The 15000-nt window shown below is 43.8% G+C and overlaps 1 protein-coding gene across 1 annotated transcript in view; it reads right to left on the reverse strand.

Annotated features, from left to right (window-relative positions):
- The window catches only part of LOC143037526 (snake venom 5'-nucleotidase-like), a 50913-nt gene extending 38622 nt beyond the window's left edge, over positions 1-12291 (reverse strand). Inside the window, exon 1 of the mRNA XM_076205903.1 lies at positions 11538-12291. Within this exon, the coding sequence (XP_076062018.1) occupies positions 11538-11909 (372 nt within the window). The 5' untranslated portion in view covers positions 11910-12291. The remainder of the gene's footprint in view (positions 1-11537) is intronic.
- Positions 12292-15000: the final 2709 nt, after the last annotated feature.

Raw genomic sequence — 15000 nt, forward strand, 5'->3', positions numbered from 1 at the left:
CTAAAAGGCCCCAATCCAGTGCCCAGCGCAGCATGAGGCTACCAATGGCCATACACAAGAAATTAGAGATTTTATTTATTCGTTTATTTATTTATTATCTTTTTTTTTAAGGTGAGTGAAATATGCTGCAGCCTATTTCATGTATATAAAGCTTTGCTCTTTTCCAATGCTATTTATTTAACTATATATGCCTATTGTTCTATATACATACAAATGTATACATACACATGTCCTCATTCACACGAAAAGCGACATGGCATCACTTAATCATTAACAACTTACGGTCAGAGCGACATGACGTCACTGAAAATTGTAAACAAAAAAATCGGAGAACGACATGACGTCATTTAACGTAAACAATTTTCGAAGAGCGATATGACGTCACTGAAATTTGTAAGAAAAAAAAAATACAAAGACCGAAATGACGTAACTGAAAAATCATAAACAAATCGAAAAGCGACATGACGTCGCTGGAAAATCAAATTCCGGAGAGCGACATGACGTCACTGCGTCACTGAAAATGGTAAACAAAATTCACCGGAGATTCAAAGCGTTCATTCAATATCAGTAGATCATTTAAATTGCGATGGACGGTGAAAGACGGGGGAATTGAAAAAGGATGACAGATCAAATTGGAATCAATTTCAGTGACTTGCCTGTTTGAAAATAACAATATAAAGTTGAATATAGTTGACATAACTACATTCAGTTTTTTTATTATTATATCTATTAATATAATTATTATGATTATTATTATTATCATATTTTATTTATACACAATTTTCTTCCTATTCTAAATATATTATTATTGTTATGATCAATATTATTATTATATTTTATTTATGCACCATTTTCTTCCTATTCTACTTGATATATTAATTATTATTATTATGATTAATATTATTATTATATTTTATTTATACACCATTTTCTTCCTATTCTACTTCACTATCGCCTCTAATGGCTATTCACATATTGTATTCTGGTTTAATATATTTATTTCATTTACTTGATAGTATATTATGAAATGGCTTCCTTCAGCTGATTAAAATCGCCCGGCGGCATGTAAAGAAACGTACCACCTGGTATGGAAGGTGGTCAGGAATTGTATATGTCACCCGATTAAGATTTCAATGCTTTGACTATTGTTCAAAATATATCAATAACTATTGTGTTATTTTCCAATGACAGTCGAATGTAGCCATTGTTATCTCTTTCCGTCTCCTCTCCATCTTTCCCTCTCTCCCTCCCATTCTCTCCTTCTTTCCCTCTCTTCCTCTTTCCTTCTGTCCCTTTCCCTCTCCCTCCCTTTCTCTCTCCCTCTTTCCCTCTCTCCCCCTCTCTCTCTCCCTTTCCCTCTCTCCCTTTCAATCTTCCTCTCTTTCTCTCTTTCTCCCTCCTTCCTTTCCCTCTCCCTCTCTCCCTTTCTTTCTCTCTCTCTCCCTCTCTCTCTTTATCTGTCTCGTATTTAAAAATTCGAATTAGCAATTTTTCCTTCTTACTCGAATGCAACACCATGTGGGCGCCCCACTAGCTTGGGTAATACGAATAAACGCCTTTATTCCCTGACGACATAAGAGCGATTGGCCCGTTTTTTAAAGCTTGAATCACCCTTCGACTCCGATCACGTGATGAAGCAAGGAGATCCTTGCATAACGACGCAATAAGCCGGACAAAAATACGTGACCCAGGACAAATGAGAAAAAAATAATAATTATTATTTAATGCTTGATAAAAAAAACAACTTATATTTGCGTAGTTAAGGTGGGTCACTTTGACGTGTCCGAATATAATAATTATATTAATGATAAAATGTAATAATATAAATATATATGATAAATATAATAAACATGATGATAAAATAATATAATATTAGATTGTACAAGGATTTAAAGGGACAAGGAGGATTATGGAAAAATGCCATAGAAGTAGGTTACAAAAAAAAAAAAAAAAAAAAAAAAAAGAAGGAAGAGATAAAATGAGGAAGAAGCGACATATTTGCAGGACAAGACATTGTCTAGAAAGGGAAGGAAAACTATCACATGGAAGAAAACGGGGGGAGGGTGGAAGAGGGAAAAAGAAAATGGGAGAGGGTTTCCGGAAAAGTAGGGTTATGGGGGGAATCCCGGAGTGAGGTGGTGGCGGAGGAGGAGTCGGTGTGTGTGTGTGTGTGTGTGTGATTCACCATGGTCTTGGATCACGTGTTGGACTCGTGATCGACAGTTATCAACCTCCCGGATGAGAGCTCAGAGCTCGTATGACCGATCTATGGATAATACTGTGACCTTACACGCACACATACCCCCAACTCCCCGCCCACGAGAGTTGGAGTAACAACCCGTAGCGCAGCGATACTGAAATTATTTCAGTCCTGGGCGGGATTGGAACCCGGGCCGCCGTAGTGGCAGGCGAGAACTCTAACCACCATCAGACAACGTGACACACTTAAACACGATACCCCCACACCTATCCCTCAAAACATAGCAGACCAAATACAAACACTAAACACTGTGATTGCCAATAAAATACATGAACAAAAAACACAAAATTGGCAAAACTTTATCAATACACTTGATCACAAAACAAACACCAGCAAATTGTACAAAACACTCAACAGCATCACACTATCCAACACTAACACTACACGCTCTCACGCAGCAATAATCACAACAACAGATAATCTACCCTCAAACAGACAACAAGCAAACGCACTCATACGTCATTTTGCACAGACGAGCCATCTTACATCTCACCCTGACGACCGACGCACCATTCGACGTAAGAAAGACTTCCCCACAGACTCAGACTATACACCCTTCATAGACAGTCAGACAAAACTCATAATGCATAATCTCAAGCACTCATCTGCCTGTGGCCCTGATAACATAAGCAACATCCACCTAAAACACATTGGACCACAAGGTATACACGCACTCACAAACATTGCAAACTACAGCTATTCACACAACACTATACCCGACATCTGGAAGCATGGTAAAATAATCACCATTCCAAAACCGAACAAAGACCCAACAATCCCAACATCGCACCGCCCAATCACACTTCTCTGCACCCCCTCTAAAGTCATTGAACGCCTAATACTTAAACTTGTCACACCATATATTCCCCTTGCTGACTCACAACACGGTTTTAGGCCACTACACTCCACAAACACTCTTCTGACAAACCTCACACAAAGAATTTTAGATGGCATCAATTCAGATAGGCCCTACCACAGAACACTTCTTATAACATTGGACATTAGTAAAGCTTTTGATGCTATCCCCCGCCACAACCTAACAAATAAAATATATAACACAGACATGCACAATAACACCAAAAGATGGCTGGCCAATTATCTGGCAGGCAGGAATGCTCATGTGTCATATAATGGCCAATCATCGCACATCAGAAACATTAAGAACGGAGTACCACAGGGCTCAGTTCTATCCCCCACATTATTTAATCTATACATGCATGACTTACCCACACCAGACACCTCAGAAATACAAATCTCTTCCTACGCAGACGACATAACAATCACATGCACACATCGTAACACAGACAAAGCTGCAGAAATAATCCAGCCTTACCTTGACACACTCAACACATGGTTCATCACAAACAGACTCAAAATAGCTCCAACCAAATCTACAGCAACACTTCTCACCAACTGGACAAAAGAACACAAATACATACCTCATCTCTACATCAACAACACTCTAATACCACACACAAACACACCGAAAATTCTTGGTGTAACATACGATACATCCATGTCTTTCAAACAACACCTCACAAACATAAAAAACAAATGCACACCTAGACTTAACGCACTTAAGTCAATCACTGGAACAACATTTGGACAAAACAAAGAAACTGATATAACAATATACAAACAATGCATACGCTCAGTGATGAATTATGCGAGTCCTGCATGGGCTCCTAATCTCAGTGAGACACACCACAACACCCTTCAAATCATACAAAACAAAGCCCTAAAAACAATTACAGGCTGCACAAATACAACACCTACAGACCATTTACACCATGAAACAAAAGTCCTCAAAGTCAAGGACCACCTCGACATGAGAGGCACACAAACACTTGCTGCAGCCACCACAAACACATCACACCCGCTACACTACATAGCAGAACACCCACACACACCAAGAAACATTAAAACTACACCCAAAGACCTTTATTACGCACAGATACTCTCTTCTCTTCCTCCACAACCACCAAATACCAGCCTCCGAAAACTCACCGCTCCATTAACACACTGAAAGACAACACACTGCTGCATGCCAGACCCCCTGATATCCACCCTTCTGAATCCTCTCTCCCACGAAAGGACAGAGTCCACTTGGCCAGACTGCGATGCGGTCACCACCCAGCACTTCTAAGCTACCAGAAGAGGCTGGACGACCGTGTTGTGAACAGCTGCCCAGGATGTAACACTTCACCCCATACCATACAACACATAATGGAAGACTGCATTATACACAATCATGCACGCAAACAACACAACATACACTCTATAAAGGATTTGTGGGAAAACCCAGTTTCGGCTGTGGCCTTCCTTGGGGAGACGGGACTGCTCGGACAGACAGTCTAGGGAACGACAACAACAACAACAACCACCGCGCCACGAGGTTGTGTGTGTATGTGTATTGTTGAAACGGCACCGTTAACAGATTGTCTCCTAATGTTCATTTGATCGTGTTCTTGAATGAACAGAACCGTTTGTTCACCCTGGGGGGAACTCCCCCTTTGCACACCAGAAGGCATTGTTCTTTGTTCTCGAGAACAAAACGTGTAAGAACCTAACTCAAAAGTCACGGCGGTACCCGTCCCTGGTTTGATTGGGCAACCCCCCGTATAAGGTGGAAAGGTCCTTTTGGTAGTATGCAGTACATTGACTAGGAAGTATAACCGTAGTTCTGTTCTTAATTTTCTCTTCATAGCAATTTTTTTCTCCGTAAGAACTAATGCAGTATGATTTGAGAATTACAAAACACGCACACACTCTCTCTCTCTCTCTCTCTCTCTCTCTCTCTCTCTCTCACACACACACACACACACACACACATATACTGTATGTATTATGAGTGGTGGTGGTGGTGAAGGTGGAGGAGAAGGAGGAAGATAGGCGGAGGAAAAAGAGGAGGAAGATGAGGCAAAGTAGGAAAAAGAGAATGAGGTTGAGGAGGTGGTGAAGGTAGAGAAGGAAAATGAGGAAGAGCACGAAGATAAGGAGGAGGAGGTGGTGGTTAAGGTGGAGGAGGAGGAAGGGGAGGAGTCATCCCCTGCTTAGTACAAATAAATGACCCATCAACAGGCCAGTCTTATTGGCTTGTGTCTACCCGCGCGCCGACCGAGAAGCAGCATTACAAAACAAACACGAAGAAAAAAAGAAGTGGCGACCGCGTCAGGACGACGATTTAGGAGGCGCCACGTAAAAGAATTTCTTTCTTAATTAAGGTTCTGGCGACAGGCGTCAGAGGGAATGGAACAGGCTCAGGAAGTCAAACAAACTGACTGGAGAGCGATTGGGTGCCAGTGATGCGAGGTTGACCACTGTGAGAACAGAGCAATAAACACACACACACATGCACACACACACACACACACACACACACACACACACACACACACACACACACACACACACACACAATGTGTGTGTACCTAATTGTGTTTACCTCTTTGTGGGATACAGGGAGTAGTGCTCGTGGGGTCCTGTCTTTTACTCTCCAATCATTATACCTAGTTTCAAAATGTGTGCTTGTGTGTGTGTGTGTGTGTGTATGTGTATTAGATAACCGTATAGCAAGTGAGGGAAATCGATTTGCCCGGGTAAGGAAGCCAAGGTCATCATTTTGCATAAAAACTGACCAGAATGCCATGATCGCAAAATGGCAACATCCACCTTCCCCCCCAACCAACCAGTGATTACCAAAAACTCGTAACCAGAGGCCAGCAGGTACTTGAATCCCCAACTGTACCATTGTCTCGGATGTCGTGAATGCACGGTTCGCATTCATCATTTTTTCCACCTTTCTGGGGGGTCGCCGACCTGTCTCCCGTATACCCAAGGCCATGACGTTATCACACTGGGCTGTTTTTCCTCCAACCTCCAGCTTTTTTTCCGCCGTCAAGTCACAATTTACTTAGAGTGTCATTTGATAGCCTGGAGGAAAATTATTTTCCTCCAGCATATCAGATTCCTTCTCGAAATCTGCGGGCTGCTAATTTGCTCCAACAGTCGGAGGAAAAATAGTCCAGTGTGATAACCCCTTCATGGGGAAGAGAGGTGAAGAGGATTACGCCAGGAGGCTCTTAGCTGCGACCAAATGCCACCACCTGTGCCCTGTGTGTTTGAATAGCCGGGGCAGGAATTGATACACGGACGGACACACACACACACACACACACAATATATGTATACATACATATGTACATACATACACATATATACTGTATATACACATATACGCACGTATACATATATACATATGTATACATATATAGCTCTGTATATGCAGTATATATTGTTATCTTTTATATAGATTCAAAGGATTTTATAATTGCGTGTCCATTGGAATTCCACATCGGTTAGAAAGGTCGCGAACGTCAAGGTCAGCCTGGCCTTTAGCAATAATCGCTTGCGCGACAAAGGGAAAGGCCAGTCGGGTGGGATTTCTCCCGATACTTAGTTTTCGTGGCTCCCCTACGGACCAGAGCTTTGTAGCAGTCGATTCTTATGACTGCACGTCTAATGCGTGTTGGAGGGACGTTTCACGGCACCTTTACCGATCCGGGTCACTCAGCAGTTGTGTAAGGTCGATATTTAACGGTGTGTGTGTCGAGGGGGGGGGGTGCGTTTCACTGCACCCTTACGGACCCGAGTCACAGAGCGATGTTATATAATTGCCCCCAAGGATAGAAGCGCTGGTTATTGCTGGACTGGAGGAGGGGGGGGGAGCAGTGCCCCTCCGACGCCAATCGTGTGGCGGGGGTTTGGGAGGGGTCACGTAAATGAATCAAATCGCCCGGCGACAGGGAACCCAGTTTGAGCTGATGGATGGGAGCGGAGGTGAAGAGAAAAAAAAAGAGAGCGGAAAAGAGAAAGAAGGAGAGAGAGAGAGAGGGAGAGGAAGTACATTGTTTACATGAGCGTAGCTGTTTACCATACGTCTGTTGTGTGCGTTATATATTTGCGCTGTGTGTGTGTGTGTGCGTATGTATGCATGTGTGCGCGCTTATGTATATACGTGTTTTTACGTACGAAAGAAAAAAAGATGGAGAGAAACAGAGAGGAAGAAAAAGAGAAAAAAAAAGAGGTGAATGAAGGTGAACCAGATTAAATTACGGCCAAACCAAGTTAGGCCTAAACTTTCATGCGCGAGGGAGGGGGGAGTGCCCCCTTGAGTGAATAAAATCACGTGGCGGCATGCTTGGATATACGTGAATCTGCTCTGCCTTCCACAGGACAATATGTGAATTCCCCGTAGACTTCTCTCATCTGGACACCCCTTAATCACCATCACTTCCACCACTACCACCATCATTACCACAATCATCATCATCACCACCACCACCATCATAATCATCACCACCGTCATCATTATCATCATCATTATCATCACTATCATCACCACCATCACCGTTATTGTAGATCGAATCTAGGAAAAAAGTAGTCCTAATTTACTTTCCTCTAACAACTTTAGCATATTCTCTAACCTAACCTAATCTAAACTACCTTGATCAAACCTCAACTGTGCTAACTTGAATGACGAGTTTTTCTGTGTCTGTGTGCGTGTGTGTGTGTGTGTGTGTGTGTGTGTGTGTGTGTGTGTAGGAAAAGTACTCAATCATTGTCCGGAACTCAGTCCGGTACTCATTGCGTTAGGTGTCCTAACCAGGCCTTCCCCAGAAATCTCTCTTGGGAAGACCTGGTCGAGACCACAGCGATGAAACAATAAACAGTTCCTGCCTGTCTTTGAATGTTCTCTCTCCGCCTGCCCCCACCCCTCTCCCTCTCTCTCTCTCTCTCTCTACTCTCTCCGCCTACTGTCACTCTCCCTCTAAATTCTCTCTCTCTTTCGTAAGAGCATCGTAAGACAATATATTAAGATACAAATTCCGAACTTGCTACCACTTTAAACAAGACATGTTTAAGAGAAAATCCTGTTCATTTGTACCCTTTATATATATATATATATATATATATATATATATATATATATATATATATATATATATATATATATATACAAGGGCCATTGTCCTCGCCCCAGTAGTAGTGCACTCAAACAAGAAAGCAAGGAAATCCCCCAGACCTGTCATTTAATGAAGACCCCAATGCAACCGGCAACAGTGCAATCAGACTTCAGTCCGAACCTGTAATTCGCTCTCTCTGCGACTTGACCTTCCTTGACCCTCCGAAATTACTCCTCGTCTTAACCTTTCAGAAATTACTCCGCGGTTTTGTTCACTCCCTCAGCTACTCCCCGTGACTCCCACTGCGTCCTCCCACATGCCCCAAGGGAGTTCATTATCGCCTTCAATTCGGGAACAGTCGCTTCCACTCCTGAGCACCACACTGAATGGGTTGAAGGAGCGTGTGGATTCATGACATGGATTGACAACACACCGATCTTAGACGTGTATGTTACTTAGCCCGTAGGCTTGCTACAGTTACCCAGAATGCACAAGACACTGTAATACTTAGAGGTGAAGCCAATTGAACATTTTATTCAGCCAAGTGTCAAGCGATTTTATTCAGCTGAGGGGTGGTTCCCTGAGGCCCATTTTTGGGTAAATTCACTAGAACAACACACACACACACACACACACACACACACACACACACACACACACCTCTCCCATCTTATCATCTTGCGGATGAAGGGTCATCCCTATCTCCCGGCACACCGCTCGGTTCAAAGATAATACATGTATACATATACATACATACACTTACATACTGTATGCGTATGTGTGTGTGTGTGTGTGCAGTTTAGACCCTCGGCATCCTGGGTTATCCATACCATTATCATAAAATCACTCCATGTCAGACAGAATAACCACCATGCAGATGGAGGTTAAGCAGTGAACGAGTTAACCTCCTCGCTAACCGCCTTATGCCCTCGCCTGGGGCCTCTATTGTCCGTTCGTGACGCTAAAGTGACAAGTCACTGTGACATGACTCTGTGACATGACGCCCCATTGTGTTTGGCGCACCTTTATGGAGTCCCCAATTACTAACACCTTTTCTCCCCCTACTCCCTCGAACTCCCTGGACTCCCCCCTGTTCCTCCCACGATACAGCTAACTCCCTTCCTTTATCTCCCCCCGCCTCCTTCAACCTCTTGTTAGTGTTGTTTGTCATTAAGGATATAATTTCTTTTGTATGGACTGCGTTGATACTCATGCTCGTTGAGAGCGTGAAAGTAAGTCTTTCTCCTCCCTCTCCTCCGTCTCTCTCTCTCTCTCTCTCTCTCTCTCTCTCTCTCTCTCTCTCTCCCTGCATCTCTCCCTGCCTCCCTCCCTTCCTATCTCTTCCTCCCCCTCTCTCTCCTCCCCCTCTCTCTCCCCCTTTCCCTCAGTCTCTCCTCTCTCTCTCTCTCTCTCTCTCTCTCTCTGCCTCCCTCCCTCCCTCTCTCTTCCTCCCCCTCTCTCTCCCACTCTCCCATTCCCTCCCTCTCTCTCCCACTCTTCCCTTCCCTCCCTCTCCCCCCTTCCCTTCCTCTCCCTCTCCGCCTCCCTCCATCTCCCCCTACCTCCCTCTTCCCTTCATCTCATTCAAGAGAAGACAACTCGTTAAGGATCCACCATCTACCACCAATTACCAGTTTATGGCCACACGTGTGAACCTCTTATGGCTCACAATTGGTCCGCGGTCCACCGAACAAGGTCCACTGTCTCGAACATCCCTCCCAGACTCTGTTCCCCGCCAAACGCACATTTCCTCTTGATCGACATCCCGAGATCAGATGTCCATGTTCCTCAGCCCAGGCGGTCCTAAGGACAACAGTGAACCCTTACAGTGATCAAGTCAGTCATTACGTCACTGTGATGACGTCACTGACGCCTCCAGTACCCTCCCAAGTGCAGAACCCGCAATTAGCGTGCCCCCGCTTGTTTACAGGAAACGATTAAAAGTTCCCAGTTATATAACCTTGTTTCGCCCCTTCTCCCTCCTTCACTTAACCGGGTCACAAGAATTAATAAAATCGCCTGGTGGCAGCGAGAATAACTACATGAGATGTCATATGCAAAGCTACATATACTGTATATTTGAGGTATTATGTCTATTCTAGGCATAAACATTCTATGCATTCTAAGCATTCTAGTACATTCTAGGTATTCTAGTATATTCTAAGCATTTTATACATTCTAGGCATTATATACATTCTAGGCATTCAAGGCATTCCATACATTCAAGGCATTCTATACATTCAAGGCATTCTATACATTCAAGGCATTCTATACATTCAAGGCATTCTATACATTCAAGGCATTCTATACATTCAAGGCATTCTATACATTCAAGGCATTCTATACATTCAAGGCATTCTATACATTCAAGGCATTCCATACATTCAAGGCATTCCATACATTCAAGGCATTCCATACATTCAAGGCATTCTATACATTCTAGGCATTTATACATTCTACACATTCTAGGCATTCTATACATTCTAGGCATTCTACATATTCTACACATTCTAGGCATTCTAGATATTTTAGGCGTTCTTTCTATTCTAGGTATTGTATATATTCTAGACAGTCTATATATTCCAGATAATCTATGTGTATTATATATTCTATGTATTCTGTGTATTCTAGGTATTGTAGATATGCTAGGTATTATATGTATATTTTCTCTAGATAATCTAGGTATATTACGTTTTGTAGGTATTCGAAGTATGCTAGATATTCTGTGTATTCTAAGCTTATATCAACCTCTTCATTAGTGACGCACTATATATATTTTATTCTCCCCTCCCCCGCCTCCTCCCTCACATCCCAGAATATTAGAAAACACTTCTAGTTGACTCATTTATAAAGATTTGCGAATTTTTCTCCCGAATATTGGAAATTTAATCATTTTTATTGATTCCCAGTGGAGAGAAATGTCGATATAAAAGTCACGTACAACAAGAGAACGGTACTGCGCCGACATGACGTCACGTCACTCCCTGTGTCGACATGACGTCATGTCAGTACCTTTTGTTCGATATGACATCATGTCGGTCACCTTTCTAACCTTACTGAGACTAATGACCTTTCGCCGAGGCTACCCCAAGTTGCCTGTCGCATATTTTATTCATTGAAAAAAATTACACACATTATATATATATACATACATATTGTATATACAAGATCATAACAACATAGAATGGAGGAGACTGTAAGAGACCATAAGGCCTACAATAGGCAGTTCCATGTCCATCACCACGTATCAGATATGTACGTTTGGTGTTGCAAATAAGAGTGAAAGAGACCTACATAGTTTGTTTACTTACCATGGCGTCGTGCTGGATGAGGTTAAGCATATGCGCGGTGACCCGCCATTTGTGGACCGTGTACCAGACGGTCCCCTGGTAGTAGTCCCCCCCGGAAAGGAAGAGGACATTCGGCTCAGTCCTCCGGATTTCCGAGACGGCTGTGTGGATGCGGGGGAAGCCGCCGAAGCACCCACGCTTCTCTTTAGCCTTCTCGGTGCATCTCCCAGAGGTCTCGCTCGTCTCCTCGAACCGGGCGTGGACGTCGTTCAGGTGGAGGATCGTCAACTCGAAGTTGTCCTCGGACGAGGCGCCTTCAGGAGTGAGGACGAGGAGGAGGACGAGGGGGACGAGGAGCCCCCAGAGCGAGGAAGATTTCCCATGGGTCTTCATCGTCGTAGGAGATGAATAGCACAAATTACGAACTCACGAAGTGGTCTCAGGGTCTCTTTAAGAATTTTTGGGTTGCTGTTCTTTAAGAAATTTCGGGTTTCGGTTCTTTAAGAAATTTTGAATTTTCGGTTTTAAACAAAATTTGGATTTTCTGTCTTTAATTTTTTTTCGGTTTTTAATCAATTTTGGATTTTCGGTCTTTAATAGATTTCGGATGTAAGAAATTTCGTATTATCGGTCTTTAAGAAATTTCGGGTTTTCGGTCTTTAAGAAATTTTGGAATCGAGGTGGCACGTGGCGGTGGAAAGAGGACAACCGCTTGTGGCTGGGAGCGGGAACGACGTCTTACCTCGCTCGCTCACACCGTTGTACTGACCTCGTCAACTCTCGCTCACTTTATACACACACACACATACATACAAACACACACACACAACACAGAGTCACACGCACGCACACACGCACGCACGTGGGATAACGTATTTACGAACACACATTACTCTTCTTCTGACTAACTCGTGTGTACTTTTCTGTTTGGAGGAAAGACACATGCGCAGAAGCACGTAGGCACCACTGCGCAGGTGTGTTGATGTGTTTGCTTAACTGCTCTTGCGCGCGCGCGCACACACACACACACACACACACACACACACACACACACACACACACACACACACACACACACATTATGTAATGATTGGACGAAATGTCATATATTTTCGTCTGTTAACACATCTTCAGAATATTTTAAGAAAAAAACGAATAAAGGAAAATATTTTGTAATATGTAAGTTATTTATTTTGTTTGTTTTGTTTTGTTTATTTAGTTCCCTCTACGCTTGGCCTTGTTACGGACCAAAAGGTCTCTTGGTTTGACCTGTTTTAACCTCATTAGTTAATTCAAGACACATTTAACTGAAAAGTAATTGTCAAAACAAACGAAGCTCTCCCCCCCTTTCCCGCCGCAAGACACCAATTAATTTTTTTTTAAACGTTTCACTAATTTACGAAACGTTCTTAACGTTTTGTATTGTTGACACCGTCCGGTACTTAAGATAATTTTATTTATTGAAAATGTGTTTTGGAATAAATGAGTACATTTTTGTGTCGAAACAGGTGTCTTGGTGTCGTTCTGGATTACACCCCGTAAACGACTTGTTTTGAATCACCCTGTAGTTACACACACGTTGTCCTCATTGCCAAGTCCCATATACATTTATACAAGAAATACAATTCACTGTGAATATTGTTTAGAAAAAATAAACGAAAAAATAAACAGCAGTAATGTTGTTGTCATGTACTGCTTGCTCTGTCTTCACCTCCTCCATTTCTCGTCCTCCTCCTCCTCCTCCTCCTCCTCCTCCTCCTCCTCCTCCTCCTCCTCCTCCTCCTCCTCCTCCTCCTCCTTCACTTCCTTCTCTTCTTCCTCCCATTTCTAACTCTCCTCTCCTCTCCTCTTCCTTCTTCTCCCCTCCCCTCCTCCTCCACCTCCTCCACCTCCTCGTCTTCCTCCTTCACTTTCTCCTCCTCTTCCTCCTCCCATTTCTAACTCTCCTCTTCCTCCTCCTCCCCCCCACATCCTCCTCGTCCTCCTCCTCCTCCTCCTCCTCCTACTCCTTCACTTTCCCCTCTACTCCCTTCTCCCATTTCTAACTCTCCTCTACAGACCCAATCTCTCGCCTTGAGTGGCTTCTGAGTTCGCTGTCATGCCGTCTGTTAGGTCGGGACTGCCCCGGGGGGGTTGGGGGGAGGGGATGGGGGCCACTAGGGGCTTTGGGGGGGGGGGAGGGCCAGATGTTTGGCAACCCAATCATTGAACGCTAATTGTTTTCTAACACCGTGGTGACCTGTCTTTATGCTTGAGTACCCTTTTTTTTTTTTTTTAATGAGGTACAGTGGCAACAAAAGACCTTTTGGTCCATAATGAGGTCAGACGGAAGTGAATGAATGCAAATAAAATTGAATACATAAATATATGGAATAGAAATAAATATAAACAAAAAATAAATTGACGATGTCAATGAATGGCGAATTAGTGATAATTCATATAATCACTGCCATCAACTAGAAGTCATCTAAGAACTAAGTCATGTATTTGGCTTGTACAGCTGGCACCCCCTCCCCCACCCACCTCTCCCCCACCCCCTCTCACCTCTCCCCCTCCCCCTCTCACCTCTCCCCTTTCACCTCTACCCCTCCCACCTCCCCCTCTCATCTCTCCCCCTCTTACCTCCCCCCTCTCAGCTCTCCCTCCCACCTCTCCCCATCCCAACTCCCCCTCTCATCTCTCCCCCTCCCACGTCACCTCTCACCTCTCCCCCACCCACTTCACACTCTCACCTCTCCCCCTTTCACCTTTCCCCCTCCCACCTCCCCCTTTCAATTCTCTCCTCTCACCCTCACCCTCCCTCCTCCCCTCTCACCTCTCTGCCTCTCACCTCTCCCCCTCCCACTCCTCTCACCTCCCCCCATCCCACCTCCCCCCCACTTCTCTCCCTTCCACCTCTCACCTCTCACCTCTCCCCCTTCCACATCCCCCTCTCACCTCTCCCTTCCCACCTCCTCCCTCCCACCTCCTCCTCTCACCTCTCACCTTTCCCCCACTCACCTCTCCCCCATCACCTCCCCCCCTATCACCTCTAACCTCCCACCTCCTCTCTTTCACCTCTCCCCCTTCTACATCCCTTTCTCACCTCTCCCCCTTCCACATCCCCCTTTCACCTCTCCCCTCCCACCTCCTCTCCCCCTCTCACCTCCCACCTACTCCCTCTCCCCTCTCCCCCTCCCACCTTCCCACCCAGTAGGGAAAAGTGTTATCGTATCTTTATTAGACCACCGGTGTTTAAAAAAGGATTAGAGAACAATTGCCCTAATATACCTGATGTTGTAAAAGAGTTGCGAGGGCACGAAATATTAATATATATATATATATATATATATATATATATATATATATATATATATATATATATATATTCATGCTGTTCATATTTATATAATATCATATTTTCATATCTGTATTATTTTATATTATTGGTTTATTGACTTTATTTATCTATATTATTTATTGATATTCTTTTACATTTGTTTTA

This window comes from Oratosquilla oratoria, chromosome 22 (genome assembly GCF_046742065.1).
Source record: "Oratosquilla oratoria isolate Oo_2021 chromosome 22, ASM4674206v1, whole genome shotgun sequence".
NCBI classification, from domain to species: Eukaryota; Metazoa; Arthropoda; class Malacostraca; order Stomatopoda; family Squillidae; genus Oratosquilla; species Oratosquilla oratoria.